The sequence below is a fragment of the Saccopteryx leptura genome, chromosome 1 (genome assembly GCF_036850995.1).
Source record: "Saccopteryx leptura isolate mSacLep1 chromosome 1, mSacLep1_pri_phased_curated, whole genome shotgun sequence".
In the NCBI taxonomy this organism is placed as follows: domain Eukaryota; kingdom Metazoa; phylum Chordata; class Mammalia; order Chiroptera; family Emballonuridae; genus Saccopteryx; species Saccopteryx leptura.
In genome coordinates this window covers 119924667-119951890 of record NC_089503.1, presented here as the reverse complement: position 1 = coordinate 119951890, position 27224 = coordinate 119924667, and the positions used below count along the sequence as shown (strand labels likewise).

The 27224-nt window shown below is 44.2% G+C and overlaps 1 protein-coding gene across 3 annotated transcripts in view; it reads right to left on the bottom strand.

Annotated features, from left to right (window-relative positions):
- MYO10 (myosin X) overlaps nucleotides 1-27224 on the bottom strand; it is a 224426-nt gene that overhangs the window by 176923 nt on the left and 20279 nt on the right. For 2 of the 3 annotated variants that reach the window (XM_066374157.1, XM_066374163.1), the window contains exon 2: nucleotides 7286-7384. In XM_066374157.1, coding sequence (XP_066230254.1) covers nucleotides 7286-7384 — 99 coding nt within the window. Of the gene's footprint in view, nucleotides 1-7285; nucleotides 7385-19705; nucleotides 19961-27224 lie in introns of those variants that run through there. The other variant, XM_066374170.1, reaches the window with a different exon arrangement.

The window sequence follows — 27224 nt, the reverse complement described above, 5'->3', positions numbered from 1 at the left end:
GAGCAAGCAAATTAGGCTCTTTTCAGAAAAGATAACAGTTCACTCTCAAACTGAAAATCTAATTTAGAACTTATTACTCAATTCTATAATGTGCGTCAAGAGTGATCGCCCCTGCTACTCCTGACTGTTCCGGAAAAGACATTCTTGGGTAAAAAGAAAGGGCGAGATTGGAAGACGGCTTTCACCATATCTGCACCCTGCAGAATTCTGGTGCCTTTTAATTTGGCTTTATTCTAAATCTCTGTCCAAAGCTTGTTATCTAAGACGATAAAGCAAGTAATTTTGAAATTTCAGGACATGTGCTGAGCTGCCTGGGTGCTGCAATCTCCCGATGACACAGCTCTGCATATTTTTCACCCAAGTGTATTAGCTTGTCACTTGCACATTTCTTTTTCCATCTGCAAATACTTCCCGGTGAGTGTAACATAAGTTATGAATCCAAGAGAAATATTTCAGTCCTCTGTATTTCTAAGTCCAACCTATAGTAATTAAAATTTTTGCATGGAAAGGAATTTTAAATTAACTTTAAAATGATCTCCCTGGCCGAGAAAAAAGAACGGCTTGAGTGAAGTGAGTGTACAAACTTCTCAGAGAATGAATGAAATATGACAAGGAGCCGGAGCCCGTAGGTGCCGTCGCAAAGAACACCACACTATCCTCCCAGGACCCGAGGCTCCACTTGAGGGTTTTGTTACACAATGCTCTGCTTGGTCTCTAACACTAAACAGGATTTTAAAAACTGCTTTTTAATCCACTTGAGGATTATTGTGCTCCGGTCTGCATCACCGGGCCATGCCCAAGGTAAAACAGTTGTTGGAACGGAGGGCACCAAGAACAGCAGAGCCTGGATTGGCCAAAGAAATACTTTCCAGCTTTCTGTAGAGCCCTCTGTCTTACCTTGATCTTTGTTTCTTCTAAGAGTACTGGTGAGGCATGCAGGGGGTTTGAGACTCTTCAGCGCAGGTAACCATTACCCTAAGGTGTCTTTCGGGAATGTCTGCTAAACCGCTCACCACTCCTATGAGGTTCAAGAGCCTGCGGCATCAATATCACTGGGGAGCTTGTGAGAAGTGCAAGGCCCTCAGGCCCCACCCCAGGCCTGCCAATCAGGATCAGCATCTAAACAAGACCACCAGGTGGTTTGTGGACACTGAAGTTTGAGATGCACTGCTCTAAACCAAAGGGTAATGAATTTGTTTTTCAAGCCTTTTATGTTTCTGTGAGTCACATTTTGGTAACAAAAATTTCACTGCAATTGTTTTTAAAGATACAGAAAAATACCCATTTGACAGGTTTTACCAGTTACCATATGACCTCAGACACTAATACCTTTGTGTGTGTGTGTGTGGTGAAATATACCCATGAACATAACATTCACCATCTGAACCATTTTAAGCATACGGTTCAGTGGCACTAAGTGTATGCATGCTGTTGTACAACCATGGCCACCATCTATTTTCACAACTTTTTCATCTTCCCAAATTGAAACTCTGTACAATAAATCCCCATTAATCCCTCTCTCCCGAAACACTGATTTCTTAACACCCTTAAATGACATACCAAGTTGAGTTGATTTAGCCAGTGCCTTGAAAGGTTACACGGGCTTGACTAGGACAAGGCCATGCCATGCGTCTTTGACCCTGATTCCTTCAAGAATTCATCCTGGCCCAGTTAAAAAGCAGGTGTTCCTATCCTGGGCACCAGGACCAGTAATAAACTTCTCCTAATCTTCGGTTACCACGCCCCTGTGCTCCACAATGAACTTGTGACGTAAGGAGAGGAAGAAGTAGGTCAGGAGAGACAGAAACTAGTCTTTTGGCCACTGCCAGTTCTTAATCCTAGTCTGAGCCCAATTCTCTTGATCCCGCTTCACTTTTCTCATATTTTAAACCCTGCAATTCCCACACAAATCACTGAGCTAATTATACTTGTTAGACCTGGGAATGACAGAGCACACAACATTACGACCAAGTATGTGAAGACTGATTGAAGATCAGAAGTCCAAGTCGAGAGTTGTTTTCATGTTTAAGTACACGTTATTCTGGTTTTGTTCTTCCTAAACCCACAATCCATAAATACTGTCAGGAGTGAATAGAACTACTGCCCTAACCATACCATTCCACTGCCCCCACTTCACCGACAGCTGCCTGTCCACTCGGGCCAGCAGTGTCTTCATGTGACACAGACTGCTGACCATGTGTCACAGGCAGGAGCAATAAAATGCTGCTGAAGTCGCCAGGTTAAAATCCTCTGCCAAGCAAAGCGTCAATAGAAACAGAAAGTATCTTAGAACCTTGGTGTGCCCTGGCTGGTTGGCTCAGTAGTAGAGCGTTGGCTTGACATGTGGATGTTCAAGGTTCGATTCTTGGTTAGAGCACAGAGGAGAAGCAACCATCTGTTTCTCCACCCTTCCCTCTCCCCCTCGCTCTCTCTTCCCCTTCCGCAGTCATGGCTTGATTGGTTTGAGTGAGTTGGCCTCAGGCGCTAAGGATAACTCTATAGCAGGGGTCCCCGAACTACGGCCCGAGGGCCGCATGTGGCCCCTTGAGGCCATTTATCCAGCCCCCGCCGCACTTCTGGAAGGGGCACCTCTTTCATTGGTGGTCAGTGAGAGGATGCATCCTGTGCTCCTGGAATACTGTATGTGGCGGCGCCGCAAAGCGTGGCTTTGCTCACGTACAGTAAGTACTACTTCTGGTGGCGCGGGATGCACGCGTCACGGCTCTGGAAGCACGTCATATCACTTGTTATGGCTAGCAGTGAGAAATATAGAACCGGACATTGACCATCTCATTAGCCAAAAGCAGGTCCATAGTTCCCATTGAAATACTGGTCAGTTTGTTGATTTAAATTTACTTGTTCTTTATTTTAAATATTGTATTTGTTCCTGTTTTGTTTTTTTTACTTTAAAATAAGATATGTGAAGTGTGCATAGGAATTTGTTCATAGTTTTTTTTTATAGTTCGGCCCTCCAACGGTCTGAGGGACAGTGAACTGGCCCCCTGTGTAAAAAGTTTGGGGACCCCTGCTCTATAGCCTCCACCTCAAGCACTAAAAAATGGTTCACTTGCTAGCAATGAAGCAACAGCCCGAGATGGGCAGAGCATCGCCCCCTAGTGGGCTTGTGGGGGGATCCCGGTTAGGGCACATGTGAGAGTCTCTTTTTGTCTCCCCTCCTCTCACTAAAAAAAAAAAGTGAGGGAGGAAGAAAGGAAGGAAGGAAGAACCTTGGAGAACATTTAAGTAAAATAAGCCAGTCACAAAAATGACAAATACTGTATTATTCCACTCATATGAAGTATCTACAGTAGTCAAAGTCAGAGACAGAAAATAGAAGGGGTTACAAGGGCTGGGGGAGCAGATATGGGGATTTGGGTGTAGAATTTCAGTATTACAAGATGAAGAAGTTTAAGAGCTCTGTTGCACAACAATGTGAATGTATTTAACCCTACTGAACTGCACACTTAAAGTGGTTAAGATGGTAAATTTGATGTTATGTGTTTTTTTATCACATTTTTTTAAAAAGTGGAAAAAAGGTCTTTTGTTTACTGGTGTTTTAGTTTTTTGAGATTTTATTTATTGATTTTACAGGGTTGTGGGGGAAGCAAGAAGCATCAACTCATAGTTGCTTCATCTTAGTTTTTCATTGCTTGCTTGTCATATGTGCCTTGACCGGGCAAGCCTAGGGCTTCAAAATGGCCACCTAGGTTCCAGGTGGATGATCCATCCACTGCACCAACACAGGCCACAGGCAGAAAAAATGTTTTAAAAAGTATCTTTGGGGTTTCCCTGGCCGGTTAGGTCAGTGGAAGAGCGTCGGCCTGGCATGTGGAAGTCCCGGGTTCGATTCCCGGCTAAGACACTCAGGAGAAGCGCCCATCTGCTTCTCCACCCCTCCCCCCTCTCCTTCCTCTCTATCTCTCTCTTCCCTTCCCGCAGCCAAGGCTGCATTGGAGCAAAGTTGGCCCAGGTGCTGAGGATGGCTCATGGCCTCCACCTCAGGTGCTAGAATGGCTCCGATTGCAGCAGAGCAACACCCCAGAGGGGCCGAGCATCGCCCCTTGGTGGGCATGCCAGGTGGATTCCAGTTGGGCACATGCAGGAGTCTGACTGCGTCCCTGCTTCTAACTTCGGAAAAATACCCCCAAAAAAGTATCTTTGGGGTTAAAAGACAAGTCAACAACAACAAAAAAGAATTCCATTACAAATCTATTTAACAATACTTTTAGGAAAAGTTATGTCAAACTAGGTATGCTGATTTAAGTACTGCTTTCCTTTCCTACATCATCTTGAGGAGTGTGTATAGGGCCTGAGTTGGCGGGGACAGTGAGAGGGGAACACAGGCAGAGTCAAGGCAAGACAGAAAGATGCGGACCAGCTCTGCAAGGGAACTGAGACGTTACAGGAGAGACTAGCCCTAAAGTTCCCCAGAAGTCATTAAGTCAGTCCTTCATTTATAGAGCATACAACACTACCTGAGAAACTGAAGGGAGAGAAACCAGAGTGGGCATCAGTGGCACAACCACACCAGCGATGGCTGTGAGACCTGTGATCTCTTTGCCACCTTCTCTCGCCCCCCGCCCACCCAATCTACACCTACAAAACACAGCTGTATCTTCACCACCAGATAAATTACTAAAGAGCAATTTAAGACTCAGATGAAAAACAAATGGAAGAATTGCTAAATAGCCGGGCAACATCGCTCCTCATGAAGCCAAGAAATAAGAAAGGTACCGCATCAAAGGGACCATCGGGCTAGGGTTGTGAGAAGCCCGTAGCCTGTGTGCCTCAAACTACACAACACTGACATTGCAGCTTTTGTTCTCAGCACAACTTACAAATGAGATTTAGAAACTATCAGTTTTAAATATTGGTATATGCCATTCTTTTATTTCTTCATGTCTTAAATATTGATATGTGTCTCTGAGGAAAGGAATCATTTGTAACATTAAAATTAGTTTCCTTAATACAGTGGAGAAATGGCTCTTTTCACAATTACCTAAATATGTTGACCCTTGAACAACATGTCAGAGGCACCAGCTCCTTGCACAGTAAAAAATCCGCATCTAACTTTTGACTCCCCCAAAGCTTTACTAATAGCTACTGTTGACTAGAAGAAGCCTTACCAATAGCAGAAACAGTTGATTAACACATATATTGTATGTGTACATGCATTATATACTGTATTATTATAATAAAGTAATTTAAAGAAAAGAAAATGTTATTAAGTAAAAACATTAAGGAAGAGAAAAAATATTTACAATATTTATTGAAAAAGATCCACATAGGCCCTGGCCGGTTGGCTCAGTGGTAGAGTGTCGGCCTGGCATGCAGAAGTCCTGGGTTCAATTCCCGGCAGGGCACACAGGAGAAGTACCCATCTGCTTCTCCACCCCTCCCTCTTTCCTTCCTCTCTGTCTCTCTCTTCCCCTCCCGCAGCCGAGGCTCCATTGGAGCAAAGATGGCCCGGGCGCTGGGGATGGCTCCTTGGCTTCTGCCCCAGGCTCTAGAGTGGCTCTGGTCGCAACAGAGCGACGCCCCGGAGGGGCAGAGCGTCGCCCCCTGGTGGGCATGCCAGGTGGATCCTGGTCGGGCGCATGCGGGAGTCTGTCTGACTGTCTCTTCCCGTTTCCAGCTTCAGAAAGATACAAAAAAAAAAAAAAAAAAAAAAAGATCCACATATAGGTAGACCTGCACAGTTTAAACCCATGTCATTAAAGGGTCAACTATACAATCAATGAGTCAGTTCCTGGGTTCACATGCTATTTCTGTTTCCAGTGATATGGCTGTTCATTTGTCTTACACTAAAATGCAGCAGAAGTCTCACACACAGAAGGAACTTCTTCAGTTGCTCAACAAGGTACAGTGTGTCCATAAAGTCATGGTACACTTTTGACCGGTCACAGGAAAGCAACAAAAGACGATAGAAATGTGAAATCTGGGCCCTGGCCAGTTGGCTCAGCGGTAGAGTGTCGGCCCGGCGTGTGGGGGACCCGGGTTCGATTCCCGGCCAGGGCACATAGGAGAAGCGCCCCTTTGCTTCTCCACCCCCCCTCCTTCCTCTCTCTCTCTTCCCCTCTTGCAGCCAAGGCTCCATTGGAGCAAAGATGGCCCGGGCGCTGGGGATGGCTCCTTGGCCTCTGCCCCAGGCACTAGAGTGGCTCTGGTCGCGGCAGAGCAACGCCCCGGAGGGGCAGAGCGTCATCCCTGGTGGGTGTGCCGGGTGGATCCCGGTCTGACTGTCTCTCCCCATTTCCAGCTTCAGAAAAGAAAAAAAAAAAAAAAAAGAACTGTGAAATCTGCACCAAATAAAAGGAAAACCCTCCCAGTTTCTGTAAGATGATGTGGCAGCATGTGCACATGCGCAGATGATGATGTAACACCGTGTATATAGCGGAGCAGCCCATGGCCATGCCAGTCGAGATGTGGACGGTACAGAGGAAAGTTCAATGTGTTCTGTGGCTCGCTAAATTTGAATCCGTGACAAAAGTGCAACATGAATATCGGCTCATTTATAACTAAGCGCCACCACATAGGAATAACATTACTCGGTGGGATAAGCAGTTGAAGGAAACCGGCAGTTTGGTGGAGAAACCCTGTTCTGGTAGGCCATCAGTCAGTGACAAGTCTGTAGAGGCTATAAGGGATAGCTACCTAAGGAGCCCTAAAAAATCTGTGCGTGAGCCCACATCGAACTGCACTGAATAGGTATGAAACTGGGAGAGTTTTCCTTTTATTTGGTGCAGACTTCACATTTCTATCGTCTTCTGTTGCTTTCCTGTGACCGGTCAAAAGTGCACCATGACTTTACAGACACACTGTAGGTAAGGAAGCTCAGGTTAGGGGTTTGCTCGTCTGATTTTTACAGGGATCAGGACACCACCACACTCCAGTCTCACTGGCAAGCCAGCATTTCTAATATCCGTGAAAGTTCAAGAATGTTAAGGGAAAGTGGCAGTGAAACCAATTAGCAAATATCAATATATTCAAACTTTTCCTCAAGCTGCTTGCACTCCATACTTCTGACTCATGGACAGGAGGACCCCAGGAAGGAGACCAGCCAAGGGGAGACTCTTCTGTCCCATCCTGGTTGGAATTCTTTCTGTGCTCCATTTGGGAGAAAGTCATTGTGTCACTCACACTCTGAAGGTGTGCACTACACACTCCTTTGGGGGTTTTATTTTACCACTTAAAAAAGGCTTAAGGTTTGGGGGAAGTAGAGGAGTGAAACACACACGCCCTTGTGTGAGACAGATGACACAAAGCCAAAGGGACTTGGGCTCACCTGACCATAGTCTGTCCGGAAGACGACGACACCCTCTGCACAGGAATTTACAGTACTTGGAAAATGCTGGCCATTTTCTCTCAGCCAGACCCGTGTTCCCTGTAAATAAAATAGACAGGATTTAGTGATGAGCTTGGGTTGCATTTTGTGGCAAACACCACTGTCAAAGTTACTATGACTACTATAGTCCTTTAAAAAAAAACTTTTTGAAACTTAAATGTTCTTCTTAAACAAGCAAAGAATAACTCTTCAGAAAGCATCACTCACAAACTTTACTATGGAAAAGTGTGACTGAGACAGAGTCCCACTGGACAGAGAGAGCCAAGCAGGGACTGAGAAACTTGTAGCCCATGTGTTACTAAGTGCAACTGACTTAATAGAATTTCCTCACTTCACATCACAAACACCTGTGGAGGCAGATACTATTATTACACCCATTTTACAGATGAAGAAGTAGAGGCCTAGAGATCAACTAACTTGACCAGTCAAAAGACTAAGAGAACTCAATCCCAGGCAGGTGGATTCCAGAAACCACAAATTTGGCCGAGTCACTACTATTCTGCTTCACCCCAAGTCGAGAACTCTTCGGGACCTGTGTGCTCACATCTTCCCGGGCCCAAGCCCCACACACTTGCCCACCTGGAGGACATTAGAACACTCCACTGACTTCCTACATGTACTAACTCCATGTGTCAACTGCACTCTCCACAAGAGGGACTAACGTTTTAGTAAATGTTAGAACTCTCTCCACTAGAATGATTTTGGTAGGATTCCTCCGAACACATAATGCACTCCATAGTCTGGGGCTGTAGTCCAAAAGACAACAACTTCCAGATCCCATTGTTTTAACTAAGGGCATATTTTCTTGGCATTGATTGCATTTCCCTTTTTTATTTCCCCACTAGACGAATGAAATGATAACCATATTTTTAGCTTTTCAATACTGAACATACTTTTCCTTTGATTTCACAACATAAAAACTATTTGTTCCAAGGACGAGTGAAAAAAAAAAGGTTTGAAGAAATGGCTGGATGTTCACTGGTCATTCCAATCAAAAATGATTAGCTTGATGATACAATATATACCCATGTGACGGACAGCTTTAGTATCTCATTAAGTTATTTCTACTCTGCTCAATAATCCCATTAACTCCAACAAAAATGACACTGGAAATAATACACCAAAATTATCACTTGAAACAGCACTTAAACCAAACAACTTCTTTTTCTAGAACTTTCAATCTCATTCCATTGGCCTGCTTAATTTCTGTTCTGATTTGAAATGTTAAGTGAAATATTTAGAATATATTGGTTATGGTATGTTCAACTTCCAGTTTAAGGGGTTACTGCTGCTCTGTTAACAGAGCCTTGGCAGGAACTAAGAAACACAGAAGTAAATCATCCCTTTATGCTACTGTTACTCTTTATACATAGCAAAAATAGCAGCTTCCAGCAATGGAGTGCCCATGAGGTGGCCCGGCCATGTGCTAACAGCTTCAGTGACACTCTATATTTAATTCTAACAGTCAGCACGATAGGCATCCTCTCCTCTGGGAGGAAACTGAAGCTGGGAGCCTAAGTCCTTGCCTGACATCAGTCAGTGACCGAGCCAGTTCTCAAATCTCTCCAATTCCTAATCCCATGCTCTTTCCACACATCACACCAACTCTATTTGTCTCCTTAAAATAATCCATAAATAAATCACATGCATTAACAGATCAGTCAACAATCAAAATACAACACAGAGGTCCCTCTACATGGCCAGTTGTCACATACGACCATTTGCTCTCTCACCCTAAGAAGAAAAATTTAAGAAGATACAAAAATCCAATTTAAGTTACTCCCTCCATGTCATCAATGACCCTGTTTAAAACACACTAGCCAGGACCTAAAACGTTTGCTATTACAACACGGTTACTCAGGATCCCCAGTAAGTCACCTTGAGTTCAATGACAGCATCTGAGGCCAGCTAACTAGACCCAGGGCCTCTGGAAGGAGGGGGACTCAGACACGGGGTCACGTGTACATGAGACTCTACAAGCATTTCCAAGAAGAACAAGGTGGATGAGGTTTAAGGTTGAAAGGGCACTGGAATGTCACCCTGTTAAAGTTAATTTTCTAAATAAAAATTAAAAAGAAAGGAAGGGCACTGGCTTCTGTTCCCTATGACTGGCTCACACAATTTCCCGTGTGAGTTTTCTCCTAGCATCCCCTAATACACCCCACACAAGGCCCTCCCCCAGGTGCACCCCATTTATCATTGTTATGAGAATTTGTTAACCCCATCCTTCTTCTACCACCCCTCCAACAAGGGGTTGAAATCCTCATGATCAAGCTGGAAAATAACATCAGAAACAAATATAAAGTGTTTCCCTATAAATCCGGAAGTCTGCTTATTTAAAGAACGCACATAACACCAACAGCGTCGAGTCCCATCTCCACAGGAGCGGGCCACGTACTGATGCCCGTGCAGGCTGAGATGCTGGTAACACCCAGAAACAATGAGGACCAACTGCCTGTCAGCCTGATTCTTTATTAGCAAACAGCTGCTTCCGAACAGAAGACTGCTCTCCCAATAGCATTCCATACCAGACCGCATTATTAGTGATGCTTGAGAAAAAGATTTTGTTCTCTGAAAAAGTTTAAACTGGCAACTTCATAGAAGCAGAATTTCAAAGTAAAATCGTTGCAATGAATATTTTGTATATAGATTGTTTCCTGGTCATTTCTCTACTTCTTTTCCTCTTTAACTCACACATCGAAGGCTGTAGCATTTGAAAGCTGCGTTACACACACACACACACACACACACACACACACACACACATTCAAATAGAAATTTTCAAAGTCACATAAGGTGAGAGTTTTCACTCAGTAGGTAAAATCATTAAATCAGAATTCCGTGGACCTCCATCCCAGAGTCCTGAGTCCAAAGCATTTTTTGCTATGACCATCACCTGCGTCATTTTTATCAAAAAGAATTTCATGAGCACATTTCTCATTAAAATTGTCTATTTATTAAGGCTAAATAAAGATGATAAAACATTACTGATTAGTATAAATTGTCACCAAGATTAAGAGACCTCCAGATTCCCAGAGGCATGCAACTTCTTTAACCTGAGTTTTGTTGTGTTTCTTTTTATCTTTTCGTTTGAAAGTGCTATGAAGTCCTTTGTTGACACAGTCGTACATGATCAAACACACAGTTTAACTTCCTTAGTCCAAGGTTCTTTCTCAACAGGTGTGAAGAGCTGCTGATAAACAAGTTGTATGAAATCCAGCCCCAAACAGCAATAATGGAGAGTCCATGGGCCAGTTCCCCTAGACCTACAGCAGCTGGCTTTCACCTGTAGAAAGGGAAATTGCATTCAAAACTCTCTTTGTTCTTTGAAAAAGTTTAAACTGGCAATTTTCATAGAATCAGAATTGCAAAGTAAAACCGTTGCAATGAATATTTTTATACAGATCATTTACTGGTCATTTCTCTGAGCACCCAAATTTTCTACTTCTTTTCTATTAGAATAGGACACATATGCACAAGTCAAAAAAGAAGGCCACCCACAAGCACAAGCAATTTCCGGGCTATGGAACGAGATAGGTACTATAGGTTTGTACTTAAGTTGAATGTGTATGTTAATAGGAACAGATATGTTACCTATTAAATGCAACTTAGATGTTTGTCTTAATAGAGTATTTATTTTTACCTTTCTGTGCATATAAATACTTAAACATTTTCAAACCTATAGAACCTATCTCTTTCATAACACCCAGGGACTGCTTGGGTTTGAAAATGAATTCACAAGCAGACATTTACCAGACCATCCAGGTTTGAGTGGGAAAGAAAAATTTGCCCACCATATGCAAATCATTATATTGGGTTGTGCCATTGTTAAATAAGGCTGATAAATTAGGTACAATGCAGGCATATGGAGAAAGCTCACAGTTTGAGTAAAATATGCCTTCATAAGAAGGTGGAACAAGTTTGACCATAACATACACATTTTATTAAAATTTAGGCAAGTTATGGGCCTGACCTGTGGTGGCGCAGTGGATAAAGTGTTGACCTGGAACACTGAGGTTACCGGTTCAAAACCCTGGGCTTGCCTGGTCAAGGCATATATGGGAGTTGATGCTTCCTGCTCCTCCCCCCTTCTCTCTCTCTGTCTCTCTCATTCTAACTCTCTCTCCACTCTAAAATGAATAAATAAATAAAAATTAAAAAAAAATTTAGGCAGGTTTTCATCTTAATCTCTGAGATGGGTAGGTGTTAAATTAACAGCTAAAAACTCACCAGTAAGTTTTGTAATATAAAGCCCCTGCACATAAATTTCCATCTCATTTGATCTTCAGATCAATCCTGTAAGATAGGGAGGAGGTAAGAAATACCAGCCTCTCTTCATAAGTGAGGTTCATGGGGTTCCATTTTCCATTGCCAACAAATGATTTCCCAGCTATAACAAAAAAGACTGACTATACCAAGTATTGGCGACAATGCGAAGAAAGTAGTAAGGATATTAAACAAAGATGTTTTTACATAATCTTACCATATGTCCCAACAATTCAACTGCTAGATATCTACCCATTCAAAAGAAAATTTTTTTATTTATTTTTATTTTTCCAAAGTTAGAAGCGGGGAGGCAGTCAGACTCCAGCATGCACCTGACAGGGACCCACCCGACATAGCCACCAGGGAGCAATGCTCTGCCTATCTGGGACATTGCTCCATTGCAGCTAGAGCCATTCTAGTGCCTGAGGCTGAGGCCATAGAGCCCTCAGTGCCTGGGGCCAAGTTTGCTCCAATGGAGCCTTGGCTGCTGGAGGGGAAGAGAGAGATAGAGAGGGAGAGGTGGAAGGGTGGAGAAGCAGATGGGCACTTCTCCTGTGTTCCCTGACCAGAAATCGAACCCAGAACTTCCACACGCTGGGCCAACGCTCTACCACTGAGCCAACTGGCCAGGGCCTCAAAAGAAATTTTTAAAAAGATTTGCATGCAAATATTCACAGCAGCATTATTCCTAATTGCCAAATACTAGAAATCATTCAAATGTTCATGAACTGGTCCAGAGACAGAATGTGATTAATCCCTACAACGCAACTCTTCTGTAAAACAAATCACTGACAGAACACCAAATAAAGACGAATCTCAAAAAAATCTTGCTAAGTGAAAGAAGATACACAAAAGAGTACACAGTATAGGGTTCCATTTACATGAAATTTTCAGAAGAGGCAAATCCACAGACACGGAAGGTAAAACAGCTGCCTGGTGTGGGGAAGAGGGGGTGACACTAATTGTGAATGTGGAAAATGGAACTTCGGGGGATGATGGAACTGTTCTAAACCAGGGCTGTGCTGATGGCCACAGAACTGCAGAAAGGTATTAAAATTCATTCAACGGTGCAACTATCATGGGTGTACTTTATTACATGTAATTATACCTTAGTAGTTTCAAGTTATTTTAAAAAATTAATTTCACAGCTTATATACATGTCCATTGTACATAAACATTCTTAATCACTCCATAATGGGAAAAATCCAATCACGCTTCTGTAATTGAATGATAGAGGTGCATGCAACATACCAAACAAACAAACAAATCCAAACCCAAAACAATTCATGGGAAGGGTTGTGTTGAAATTCAGAGTTCTGTGTTGAATTTTATGTCTCTGCTGTCCACTAACATAGACTGGGGAGCTGACACCACACAAGACTTTTCAAGGTACTCTAAAGATGAGGTGTAGCAGACGGCATCTCTGTCCCATGGAACTCGATTGTTAATCATAACTCCTTATCCAATCGCCTCAGACTTGCAGTGCCTCCCTGGCCAAGGATGTTTACCTGGCTCATCCTTCCCCCTACCACAGCTATGGGATGTAGCTACGCAAAGCCTAAAACATTCCCGCAATGGCCCTTGGCACAAAAATACTTATTATTACCTACTTTAAGGTAAAGAAGATAAAAATCACCATATGGATTTCAATCTCCCATTGCCCTTTAAAAAACAATGCTATTTCTCTTCTGATTTTAAAAATGATTTTTCTGAACTCTGAAAAAATTAAGTTTAAAAATAAGGTAGGGAAATAACCATAAAAAAGAGATAATGACAACGGACTTTAAATACCATGCTGTGTGGCATGTTCTAATTACAGGTTCAGGGCAAAGAGAATATTCTTCAGCGAAACACATAACTCCGTCTCAGACCCGGAAATAGTACCACACCTACTTCTGTCCCACAACCACTTACTGCCCTAAGTTAAGTATCATGTTCAGGATTCCCTAACAACCTACATGAAACAGTCATAATTTAGTCATAAAATGTGATCTGCTTTTTTTCTTTTTTAAGACAAAGAGGTCAAATAATTTTTTTAAGAATAAATTAAAAACACTATATAAATCTGTAGTAAACAGAGTAGTTGAAAGAAAGTTCTTACCTTTCTGCCCTTACTGACTCAGTAGAGAAGCAACCTGGCTTAGATGTGTCATGTGGAAGGCTGGGGAATGGAGCCGTGTGTGTGTGTGTATGTGTGCGTGTGTGCGTGTGTGTGTGTGTGTGCTTGTGCACATGCGCGTGTAGCGAGGAGGGGTCTTTGCTGTGAATGGTACTGAATTCCAGAAACTCAATGTGACTCATATACTATGGTCCTAAGGATTTAAATAGCATTTCTGTTTATTTTTAATTGAGACATAATTGACATAAAACACATTAGTTTCAGGCATACAACATAATGAATCAATATTTGTGTATATCGTGAAATAACAGTATGTCTAGTTAACATCTGTCACCAGAGTCACAAATTTATTTTTTTATGATGAGAACTTTTAAGACCTACTTTCTTAGCAACTTTCAGATATACAATAGAGTACTATCAACTCTGATCACCATGCTGTACATTACATCCCCAGCACTTATTTCATAACTAAAAGTTTGTACCTTTTGACCCCCTTAACCCATTTCTCCTACCCCCACTTCTATCCTCTGTATCTGTAAGTTTGGTGTTTTGTTTTGTTTTAGCTTCTACATCTAAGTGAACTCTCTCCTGTTTTATCATTTTTTATTCTGTTGGAAGTAGGAATACCTTTTTAACTTAACAGATGTTATTTTTTTTTCCTAATCCTTATTACTTCAAAGGACACATGGCTTTTATGACATTCAAGTTCTGAAGCTGGTACCTCGACCTCGACATCACTGCCTCTTTGGACAGGGTACTCATGTTGAGGACGAGGGAACCACCCCATTTGTCAAACACAGATCCAGAGGAATACAAAGTTCTGAACTGTTCGAAACCGTTCACTGTCCGAGACCTAATTAATTGAAAGCAGACCCTGTTGTAAAATTCTAGGAATTTGCACAACCTCTGAAGTAGGATCAGCCTGGACACAGTATTACCTGGGACAGATCTAATTTCCGGTGACATTAAACTGAGTGCATATAGAAGGGAGGGAGTGACCTCTGAGACAAGACTCAAACGTCTGACAAACTTAAGGAAAACCACTTAGGAGATAAGCAGTTTGCAGGCAGTGCCAGAAGGACTCTCCTTTTCCTCCTTTGTCCACGGGGCTGTTGGTTTGTTTGTTTTCCAATGCAGTTTAATGTTAATTAGAACTGACTTTTAATGTTTTTATACAGATGATTGGAGCTGCTCTCTGTGCTTTTCATCTCAGGAGTTATTTTAACCCCAAGTGCTCGCAAACCCCGACACAGAACTTGCCAGAAAGCTTGGAAACAGTGCAGGGATACTGAAAAGACAGCATAATCACACTACGAGGTATGTATGAAAAATGCAGTGTGAACACAAGCAGGGTGAACACAAGCCACGAGCCCTGAGCCGCTGGCTGGGGACAGGCCCAGGAGATCTAGAAATTAAAGGCCCCATGGAGATGGCCGCCCCTCAGTAGGGGGGAGGGCCTGGAAGTGAAGTGGAGAGGGAGGGCGTGAGGGCGCACTCTCTCCCAGCATCCCCACAGCAGTGGGTGGTCCGCTCAAACTCTGAGGCACAACATGGAAAGTGTGGACCACAATGCTGAGGAATGACCTCCTGCCTCCCTCCCTCTCTCCTTTGTGCGTGACTGTGGGGTTTTAGACCTGGCCTGGCAATCCGTTCTGAAAACTGTATCAGATTCCACGAAGGAATGCTTCAAGTCAGCCAAGGGCTGCTTAAACTCCAAATGGAACATGGGTGGGTGCAGACTCTGTCCTCAAAGGGTGCAGGACTCAAGGAGGTGCTGAGGCCATTGCCAGCGGTCGAGTAGGAAAAATACAGGGAGGCTCAAGAGAGAAACTGTGAGCACACAGCCTATATATAATACTGGGAAATGTGGTGTGAGGATCCCAAGTCTGTATTATTTTAATGTTGGCTGGGGGACCCCACCAGACGTGATGCCACTATTAAATTCCAGAGGAAAAGGAGCTGTTGACACTTCATCTGAGGACTCATAGGCATATTTCACACCCTCTTCCCAAATATTATAGCACAAGTGTTGTGCTAGTCCCAAGGCTGGTCTATACAGAAGTCTTCAATGGTATTGCTTTTAAATAAGAAATATATTCAACTATTTGTAGCTATAATATATTTGCAGCTTTCAGCTATGTCGTCATCATCATCATCATCATCATCATCATCATCACTGACATCATTTCTTGGGCTTCCCTTTGGGCCTAGGATCATTTATGGCACTATTTCCATAGAAAGACATATAGTGTCCCAAACAACTAACTCACAAACACACCTTAAAAAAAAACCCCAAAAACTAATATGGTTGATAACTGAATTCTGTCTGCATTCACTACTATAAAGGTCACAGACAACTCACCCAGGTCTTTGGACAATGCCAGTCTACAGTGCACCCCGAGAGAGGGATCACATGGCACCAACATTCTTTCCTGCTGTCCTGCCTGGAAGGTGAAACTGTGTCACCACAATTAGCTACTAATAAAGGCAGCTTCTCTGCAGAGGATACTACAAAAGTATATGAATAGATGATGAAAAGGAAGAAAGAGAAAAGAAAATGGAAAGATGTATCATCAACAATAAACCAACCTTGATATCTAACAAAGATTCACTGTTACCCTGACTCCCACTCCAAATCAAAATAAAAAACAAACTAGGCTAAATGGCAAGACACCTGAATTATGAACTTATGATCCTGTAAAGAATTTATTCCTGTGGTTACAGGGGTCCAACCTGCCAATTGATTTAGTCCTGATTTCATATTCTGATTTTCCCTACCTTCTTTGCAATTCCTTGAAACAGCTTTTCAGTTATACTACAGTGACTAGAAATAATCCAAGGAACACTGAAAGAAATGAGACATCTCCGAGTTGCTGACAACATCTCAACATTATAGAAATGTGACAAACCAAGGAACTAAACTCAAATTATTCCACTATCAGCCAACCAATCATCACATAGCCAATATATATATGTGTTTAAAAGAAAATAGAAAATGGACCTAAAGAATCAGCCAGTACCCCTAAAATTCATTCAATATGTATATATCATTTTACCCATAAATCCATCCATCCCTCTGTCCATCCGTGCACCTACCCACCCACCATCCACCACAAATCCATGCCTCCCACAAATATCTTTTCAGCTTCCTATTTTGTATCAGGCACTATAAAAGAGTCAACCGATCCTGCTCTAAAGAGCTTACAATCTGCTAGAGGTAAACTATGCCTATTTTAAAACCTTCCCCATCTATCTAGTCTCTTTCAAAGAGAGTAATCACATATCGTAAGGAACAACAGAACAAGATGAGAAAGAGAAGCAGGTAAATGGGGGGAGGGGAAGCCATGCAAATTTTATAAGATGAACAAAACTGTTCCGATTCTAAGGACTTCCAAAAACTAGTGGGAAATCCTCTCCAGGAGACACAAAATAGCTGGTTTCAGAGCTGCATTCCATTCTTCCTGTTGGTGGAAACGGGAGAAACAGAACAGAAGGGGCAACACAAACCATCACAAGGTGCCTGCACTCTGCGTGGAGTGAACTGCCAGACAGCCTCCACCTCTCCCTGTTTCCTAGAGCGTACTGTCCTTTCCCACTCGCGACGCGAAAAATTTCTCTTAAAAAAATAACCTCCCCAAGAAATAAAAAACTGGTAAGATTACCTTAATGAAATCCTGACTGGGTTGTGACTACCATTTGTTTCTAGAAAAGAATACACACACTCGGGATGGGGGTTTGTCAATACTTCATAAAAATGAATGACCCGAGAACACAGCGGGAAGTGAATGCGCTTAGAGCAGCGATTTCTCACCGCTGTCGCGTACATACTAATTAATGCCTCTGCAGGATGTTACTAAATTTCAAAAACAGTTCATGTTTTCTGTAAAATCATAACCACTGCATGTAAAGGTCTTTAAAAGTCAAATCCGAAAAGATACGTGTTAGTGAGAATGTGGAGAAATAGACCCCCCATACGCTGCTGGGGAGAATGTGAAATGGTGTAGCTGCTGTGGAGAAGTCTGGTAGTTCCTCGAAGAGTTAAACACAGAGTGACCATATGTCCCAGGAACTCCACTATATTATATGCCCAAGAGAAATGAAAACACATGTCCACACATCAAATCCCATACCCGAATGCGCAGAGCAGCACTCTTCATAACAGTCCCAAAGGGGAAATAACCCTAATGTCCACCAACAGATGAACGGATTCTTAAAATGTGGTATATTCATATAATGGAATATTATTCTGTGATAAAAAGGATGGAGAACTGATCCATACTATACCATGGATGAGCCTTGAAATCGTTATGCAAAGTGGAAGAAGTCAGTTGCAAAGGACCACATACATATTGCATGATTCCATTGATATGAAATGTCTAGAAGCGATATCCATGGAGACAAAGCAGGCTGCTGGTTTTCTACGGCTGGGTGTAGGAGTGACTGGGAACAGGTATGGGGTTTCTTTATAAGGTAATGAAGATGTTCTGGAATTAGATACTGGTAATAGTTGTGTAACTATTAGTATACACTAGTCTAGTATACCAATATATACTAATACTAGTATTTAGTGAATATACTAAAAATCACTCATCTGTATACTTCAAAAAAGTGAATTTTATATGTGAATTATATCTCAAATAAAACAGCGGAAAGGAAGAGAGACAAACAACTACACAAGAAAACAAGCAGACCTGTATCTGACTTCATTCACTCCCTGGACCCAGTTATCCCAAAGCCACCTTTAGGCCCGCCCTCCCACGGCCCACATGCCGAGAAACGTCCTCTTTTCAGCTTACACTGGTTCTCGCTGAGTTTCTACTACTTACGAACAAAGGCATATCTGCTATTATTTGTCACATGCAGATATCATAACTTTCAGAAGATATCTATTCAATAGAAAGCAATTCACTCTTCAAGAGATCTACGTAAATGACCAAAACCAGTATTTAATACCTTTTTCCTAGAACTCTAAAACAACAGTTATTTCATCTCTTTGACTATTTGATGGATGTTACACTAGGATTTACATCACTTGTATTACAGGGGGCAAGAGTGGGTTAGTTTTACTTGCCCTTGAATCTCTAGCACCTAAAACAGGGCTAGACACACCAGACAAGGGCTAAGTTGTAACTAATTCACTCTCAACCCCAGATCCTACCTCAGCACTCTGCTCAATGCCCAGTGAGCACATGGTGGCATCTGCAAGAACCACGTTGCAGCGAAGCTGCAAAGATAGCAGCGAGTCCCTGCACATCTGCAGTTGCTAGCATCTTACATTGCTACGGCACAGCTGTCACCACGAAGGAACACTGGCTGCGTTAGTATGAACTCAACTCCACATACTTCATTTGGATTTCACTAGCTTTCCCCTAGTGTCCTTTTTCTGTCCCAGGATCCCACTCAGGACATTATTTCTCATTGTCATGCCTCCTCAGGTTTTCTCAGCTCAGTGACAGTCTCTCAAACGTTCTTTGATTAAAAGCCTTACCTGTTTTGAAGGGTATACAGGTCAGGTAACCTATAGACTATCCCTCAGTGGGTGACCATCTGGGGTTTTCCTCAAGGTTAGACACTAGAGGATGGTAGTTTCCAATGATAGCTCAACTCTGGGGGTCAAACCGCCTGCATGGGAATCCTGGCTTTTCTGGATCAGAACACGGTCTGGTACAAAAGAACCACCATCGCCTCAGTCTCCTCACCTACAGAAGAGTAGAAATAAACACTACCTACCTCCCAGGTTACTGTGGGGTTTGATGGCTAACTCTGAGATGAAGGCGAATGGACAAGCAGAAATCCCCCATGGAGAGCAGAAGTGCCTGGCTACTGACCAACTGAGCCAGGAAGATGCTGGGCCAGGGACGCAGTCCAAAGATTCACAACACAGCAGAAGCGTGCAGGCCACCAGGGTGAAGTTAGATTGTTTACACTTGATGCCATAGAGCTAATTTGGGGACATATACGTAAAGTATCCATACCCGGGGGTGCTGACCAAGGAAGCAGGCCTCACGAGGTCTGGGTTCTGAAGGACGAATAAATAGGACAAACCCCACGGGGCAGGTGGAAGGCTCAAGTTGAAAGGTCCACTCCGCAAATTAGCCAAGCGCCACTTCGGCTAAGATACATTGTAACTTGGCTTACCTGCTTGACTTAATCACCATCCGTAAACTATTAACAGCTCCACACAACTGAACAATGAAGGCATTCACCTTTGTCCGGTCCAAGAAAGAAAAAAATCTCAGACTCTAACCCATCAAGCACTAGAAACCTCTAAGGACTAAAATCGCCTCCCTCCTCCCCCATAAACTGTGGGTCAAATTACATTGTCTTGCAACGCAATAGATTTTTTACTAACTATGTTTTTATAAAAACAAGAAGAAAAACACAGCAGCCAAGCCATTCTGAGGTATCAGCTTTGCATTCCATCTCAGTTCAAGAGACCCTCGGTCATTCAAAACTTAGAAATTCTCAAGGTCTCCTTGAGTTGACTGAACGGGTGAGCAGCAGCGGGGACTGGGCACTGTAGTTAAGATCCCCCTGGGTGGACCAGGAGAGCAGGCTGCGCTCAGTGGGCTGAAGTCTGTGGCCTGCCGGCCAAATGTATGCGGGCCCCATCCGGGCAGGTATCTCAAAGTTCTGAAGCTAAAGGAAAAGTTCCTCCCAGTTCCTCCTGGCTCCTGGTCAGCTTCTCCCATTCCTGCATGCCAAGGCCCATCTGGACCAAAGTGGGCCAGGCCTACACAAAGGCCCTCGGCTTCCCGCCCTCATTCCCAGGAGGCCTCTCACTACCTAAGGACCAGCGGTTAGAACAACAGGCTCAACCCTGCAAAGCAGATGCTTTCCCAAGCGAGACCAAAGGAAATTTCCTACGAGTAGAGTTCAGTCCTCCCTTCCTTTCCATTGCACCCTTCCCAAACCACTCCAGTCACAATTAAAGCCACACACACACACACACACACACTCACACTCGCACTCAATCTACCCTACTCAGTACAAAGCCTGACATCTGTCTGGAAACAAGGGCGTGCCTGCAAAACCCCCCACCACAGTGAACCCTCCACACAGAGGGGTCCTCTGCTGGGTCAGAAGGGGATGGGGTAGAGGGAAGCATGCCACGCAGGGCAGGGCAAGAGCTCCCCCGGGGGAGGCAGCACTCTGCTCCTGAGCCATTCCCCGGGGCCCACTGCTTCTCTACAAACCAGGGCCCTCACCACTGCACAGGCTCGCGGAAGGAAAGTAACCACGGGCAGAGGAAGCCACAACTGAGATGCCAGGCTAAGCACACATCCAAGAAACTATCCAGGGAGAGAAACGCCCAGAAGGGAGGCTCTCTCATCCCTGACTTCCCAGCAGAACGAAACGTGTCAGAGCCCCGTAACCTCGGCAGAGTCCAGGCGCCCACTCCAGGTGTGCACAGCTGGGATGGCAGGGTCTGGGTCTTTTGCGGCTCCACCTTCATTTCGGGGTCCAGCTAGGGTGGTGGCCGAGGGCTCCTTCCCCTGCCCCCATCTGCAGAGTCACCAGTTTAGTGACTCTCAACCCTGGTCTGACTCCTGGCAAACAAGCCTCCTCTCCTCCCCCTTCCACACAAAGCAAACACCAGCTTAAACAAAGAGCACTGGGTTTAAAACCATAAATCTAAACAGCTGCCCTAGAAGGGAAAGCATTCGGTCCAAGCAAAACCAGGAAGGAAGAGAAGGGAGAAAAGTTAGTTAAGTTGGTTAGCGACATATATATTCCATCACAAAACAGAATGCATTGCTCCTATATAATGCTGACATACACCTTTACACTTATCATATTTATTCCAAAAGTCAATGGTCACAGCAATCCACATATTTGTTTTGAAGTTAGTTAACAGTCATTTTCTTTCTTTTTTGTATTTTTCTGAAGCTGGAAACAGGGAGAGACAGTCAGACAGACTCCCGCATGCGCCCGATCGGGATCCACCCGGCATGCCCAACAGGGGCGACGCTCTGCCCACCAGGGGCGACGCTCTGCCCACCAGGGGCGATGCTCTGCCCCTCCGGGGCGTTGCTCTGCTGCGACCAGAGCCACTCTAGCGCCTGGGGCAGAGGCCAAGGAGCCATCCCCAGCGCCCGGGCCATCTTTGCTCCAATGGAGCCTTGGCTGCGGGAGGGGAAGAGAGAGACAGAGAGGAAGGAGGGGGAGGGGAGTGGAGAAGCAAATGGGCGCTTCTCCTATGTGCCCTGGCCGGGAATCGAACCCGGGTCCCCCTCACTCCAGGCCGACACTCTACCGCTGAGCCAACCGGCCAGGGCAACAGTCATTTTAAAACATGTCATTTAAAAATTATTTTAGAAGTTCCCACAAAACTGCACCTTATAATAAATCTGGCTGGCTAAACAGCACCTAAAAATGTACCCTTTTAAAGAAAATGTCCTTTATTAGCATTATTTAGAGACTCTGCAATGCCCCTGCAGATATTCCAATAGAATACCATATGTCCTACTTCAATACACAGGCAACGTGTCCTAGTGAGGTGTGAAATCACATCCCTAGATAATAAACTCATGGGAATCTGTGAGTAAACCCAAAATTCAGCTTGTCAAATGGCAGTAAGTCTTCCTTACAGGCTTCCACGGAAAGTCTACATGCTGATTGATCTCTCCTGCTCACACCAGGCAAGCTGGAAGGAAGGCCTCTTTTGTCCCACAACCCAAACTCCTTTGTTCTCCCAACAAATACCACAGAGCTTTATCAACAGACACTGGAAGTCCAAAAGAGTAACCATGCCTCTTTTACAGGCTAGACTGGTGGCTCTCCCTGGGGACATCCTCCCTGGGCCACAAGATCTACCTAACACCATTTAGAAGAGCAGAGCCAAAATGGTCCAAACCTCTCCTTTGACAGAAAAGAGCAAAAGCCCTACAAACAGGTTTGTTTTAATGCAAGTGGATCACTGAAAACTCGCAAGGACAAAACGTTCCCGGTGGCCACCACACAACTCAGAACAATCATGGGTAACCCCACCAAAGGCTATCAGCACTTGAAGAATGTCACTAAAACTCTACAGACCCTCCTAATCTCAAGAACTCCTTGAACTCTTTTTGTTCTAAGAAAGGGCTGACCTACAAGTGCTGTGCCCTCTTGCTGTCATCAATCACAGACGGCAGATAAGCGGAATTCTCCTAAGAAGCGAGGCTGGCGGGCAGGGGAGGCCTGGGGCAGCTGAGCCGTGAAGGAAGCAGGACGTTCTCCCCGGGGAAGAGCAGCCAGGCCAATGGCCTGCAGCTCACAGACTCCGGAGATAAAACCTTCAGGAGCTCCCTGCTTGGGGTTCCCAGCTCCCGCTGAACTTGGCTCACCTCCGAGCAAAGTGCTTCGTTAGACCCGAGTTCACAACAGAATTCATGAGGGCCACATGGGGGACTTCTAATTTTCTAGCAACCACATGAGAAAAAACAAACAAAAAACAAAACAGGTCACATTAATTTGAATTTTATCTGTTATTTAACCCCCTAGATGCAAAATATTATCACTCCCACAGGTAATCAATATGAAAATGTATTAATGAGAATTTTATGTTTGTTTTGCATAGTAATTCTCAAAGTTTGGTGGCTATTTCAGACTCACTGCACACTTCTTTACAGAAGAGCCGTATTTTAATTGACTACTGAATTGGACCACGAAGGTCTAGACACTAGACTCTAGAGACATCATTATATGAGCTGAGATGGGGGTCTGTGCACAAAGACAATGTCTGCTTTCAGTTTGCTTTTTCTCATTTTAGGGAACAAACGTCCCCAGTGACAACCAGCCTAGGTGTGTATGAATTACTGGTTTCATCCACCCCACCCTAACCTACCTTAGTTCAACATTCACCTGGGGAAATAAAAAAAAACAAAACAATCTTTTTTTCTACCTCTGAAATGATAAAAAGCATGTGATAAATTAGAGCTGCTCTGAGAATGTAAATTCCACACGTCCACTCTATAAGATGATTAAAATGGCACCAAGGAACTTGGTACATAAATTCCCGTGACACTTTTTTTACCAAAGGGAGGAAGAAAAACATATCTGTTTGCTGCGATACAAAACTCACAGCAATGCCTTATAAATTTTTGCACTCTTAATTGCACGAGTCAGCTCATTATCTGAGTGATTGGTGGTTTAGAGTTAAGCCAAATAAAATAGACAATAAATTATATATATATCAAGCAGCAGAAAGCATGTGCTTTTACCCCAAAACTGCCCTCCCCCTCCCTCCCAACCATGGCTTCATAACCAGGCATTTTTAATGTGATAACAGGGGAAGAAGAAAGAGTCTTGTGGACCTACTAAGAATTGTCTAAGGCAAATATGTTTTTAACTGGGGTTTCCATGAGCTACTGGTTAGAAAGTGAAACGTACTGAGCAGCAGTGTGCTCACCCTGGAGCCTAGAGTACAGGGATCTGAAGAAAGACTGACTGCGGAGAAACATGTGGAATCCCAGTACCCAGCAGGGAGGTGAGTAGCTCAGAGAGACAAACTGGCTTTTCAAAGCAGGGGACTGCACCATCCAGGGACAAAGGCCCAGCTAAACCATCTGTTCTCAACACTGTCTCAGGTCTGGTGCTCCCACCTCAGTCCCACACCCAGCCCTGCCCCTCTTCAATTTACGCAACACCAAGTAGCCAGTGTGAGCCCTGCAGACTCACATCCCTGCCTCACATAAAGCCTTTTCACTTGGACAAAATCCCCCCCATGGCCTGTGGACGGTGCACACTCTGCCCCGTGCCTCCCCCTTCAGACTCGTCTGGACTTTTCTCAGGTCTTAGCCAGGCTGAGCCTCTCCCCACTGCTCGGCCAGCGACACCCATGCACCCTTTTAGCCTGGGCATCAACACCACCTCCCGCGGGAGAGCCTGGCCTGCCCCCCACTCAGTCACCTTGGCTCCAGCACCTCTGTCCCCCGCAGAGCTATCAGTACATACATAACTCTTGCAATGCCAGTTCTCCCTGCTAGCTGGGGGCCAGGACCACTCTGCTAGGAAAGACAGGACAGACTCACAACAAAGACCCCAGAACGGTGGACTTCTGTATGCACTCCACTCATCTGGACACTCTGCCAGGACAGTGCATCTGTCATTCATCAGCCCTGTCCTAGTAGCAATGACCTTGACACTGTGTCCATCTCACTTCCTTAAGCTTACCTTTATAGCATGTAAATAGGTGAGAAGACTGGTATTACAGTTTCTGGGGTTCACTTTGTGGAAACCAGTAATACAAACGATAGCTACACCCTACAAATACATCATATCCAGGATTACCTACCAATACCCTCCCTCTTCTAGAGTCTCTATGATGAGGAGTCAGTCCCTGCTTGTGCCGGAACCAAGGTCCTGCCCAGCCCCCACCGCACTACCTCCAGTGCTGGCCAGACGCATTTTCTAGATTGCAGGAAGGGCATCGGAATTCCACCACCACCCCAGCCCTGAGTGCCCAGGCTCCCTGGCAGCCTCTAGAGCCAGCCCAACTATGAGGCCATATTTTCCACATGGGTGGGAGCTCATTTAAAATGACTGATTTGAGAAGCTGTTTGCTTTTTCAGCCCAGGCTGAGGTATACAAGAGGATTTTCCAGAACTCGGACCTGGTGTTCTATTTCTTTCATGAATCCCAAGGTAGATTCTCACCTTTTAGCAAACTTGTTTCACCTAAAGAAGCACCACCACCCCAAAATTCCAAATGCGTTCATTCATTCTACAAATATTGACTTAGCCCTTGTCGGCTGTATCAGAGCCAAGAAAGACACAGAATTCAAAGGTGAGGACATGGGCTTCAGAATCCAGCCAACCAGGCTCCAATCCGCTGACTGGCCACATGGCCCGGGAGAGAAACAGTAACAGCAGACAGCGACCGCCTGCCAGCCGCTGTTCTAAACACTTCACATGCGCTAACTTGTTTAATTCTAACACCAGCAACTAAAAATGTCCCCCTTTACCAGATGTGAGAAATGAGGCACAGGGCAGTTAAAGAACTTGCCCCACATTACAGCTAACAAGTAGTGGAGCTGGGTTCTTTTCCTTTCTTTAAAAACAACAACCAAAAATCCAAAGCTTTATTAATGTAAAATGCATATACCATAAAATGACTTACACCCAGACAAGCCCATCCTCCTAATTCCATATAATTCTGCCCCTTCCGTCACTTAGCCTGAGACACAGTTTCCTATCTTATAAATTGCAAATAAACTCTAATCAGCAGAGCAGTGAAGGGGCTAAATTCATGAAATGAGCATTAGTAAAACGATGTTGATGACCAGCAGAGAGAACTGCTTCACAGCCTGAAAATGAATAAAAGGCAACCCGTTCTCAGAATTTAATCTAATCAGAGACAAAGCTAGTAAATACCGAAAACAGCCATAATAAAGTGCAGAGAGACAGAAACGACACAAGAAGTGCTGATAAAAGTACAAAGGGTGATTGTGTGTTTAAATGAGTGAGAATCTGTGTTTCTTGAGCTGAAGTATTTGCTAAAGAGAATGCTGAGCTGACTGTCAGGCTAAACTCCTGAGAACAGCCCCTTGGTTAGGCGAGTCCTATGTAATTGTCCCTTATAACTCGAGGCAAAGAATCCTGCTCGCTGTGGACAGTGGTCTAAACCCCTTGTTCGGGAGATGGGTATGACCATCTTTAAGCAAACCCACACACTATCGGCTTCTAAACTCTCTGAAGCAGCACTTCCAAGGATGAAGTCAGTGCACGCAACCTCACACTTTGCCCGGTCTCATTCTGCAAAGCTTCCCATTTGCTGAGGACAGTCATCGCCTCACTGAAACCCTCCTGTTCAACTGCTCCCACCCTTGCAGCCCGAGTCCCCCTGCCAGAGCCATCGCCCTGACACCCAGGAACAGCCCCTGGCCTGCCGGGCAAGGGGCACCTTTCAGATCTGTGCCTGACAAGTGCCCCCAAGACAGAGAGCTCTTCTCTAGGGTCTTCCAAAGCAAAAGGCAGTATTATCCAGACATAACCCACTTTCAAATACATTTATGGCTCTCATGAACACAAGGACACCAACTGATCTTTTGTTTGCTTTAAAGAATAAACTCCTTGCCAGGGGAAGAACTAAGAAATGTAACCCCTGATTTCAAAGATACTAGATGGCCAATAAGAGCCTTCACACACACATTACCCCGGGCCTTGACTGGCACAGGGACAATGTATGGATCCCTGGTAAGAGCTGAGGGGACTTAAGAGTAGCTTGTTAACAAAGTGACATCTGAGGAGGGAGAACAATCCAGCAATTGTTGAGTCCAATTTCCTGTTCCATATCTTCCATGACAAATCAAAAACAAAAAAATAAAAAACAATAAAAAAGGAAGAAAAGCACCCATAGATTAGGACAGATACATCCTCAACTGCAGCCCCTGTCAGGGGCAATAGAGATTTCTTACACTTGGCAATTTCACAAAAGTGGTAACAGTAGCTCTCTCACACAAAGCCCATTATCTGCTAACAGGCCCTGAAGGCATCCACTGCCTGACAGAACAGC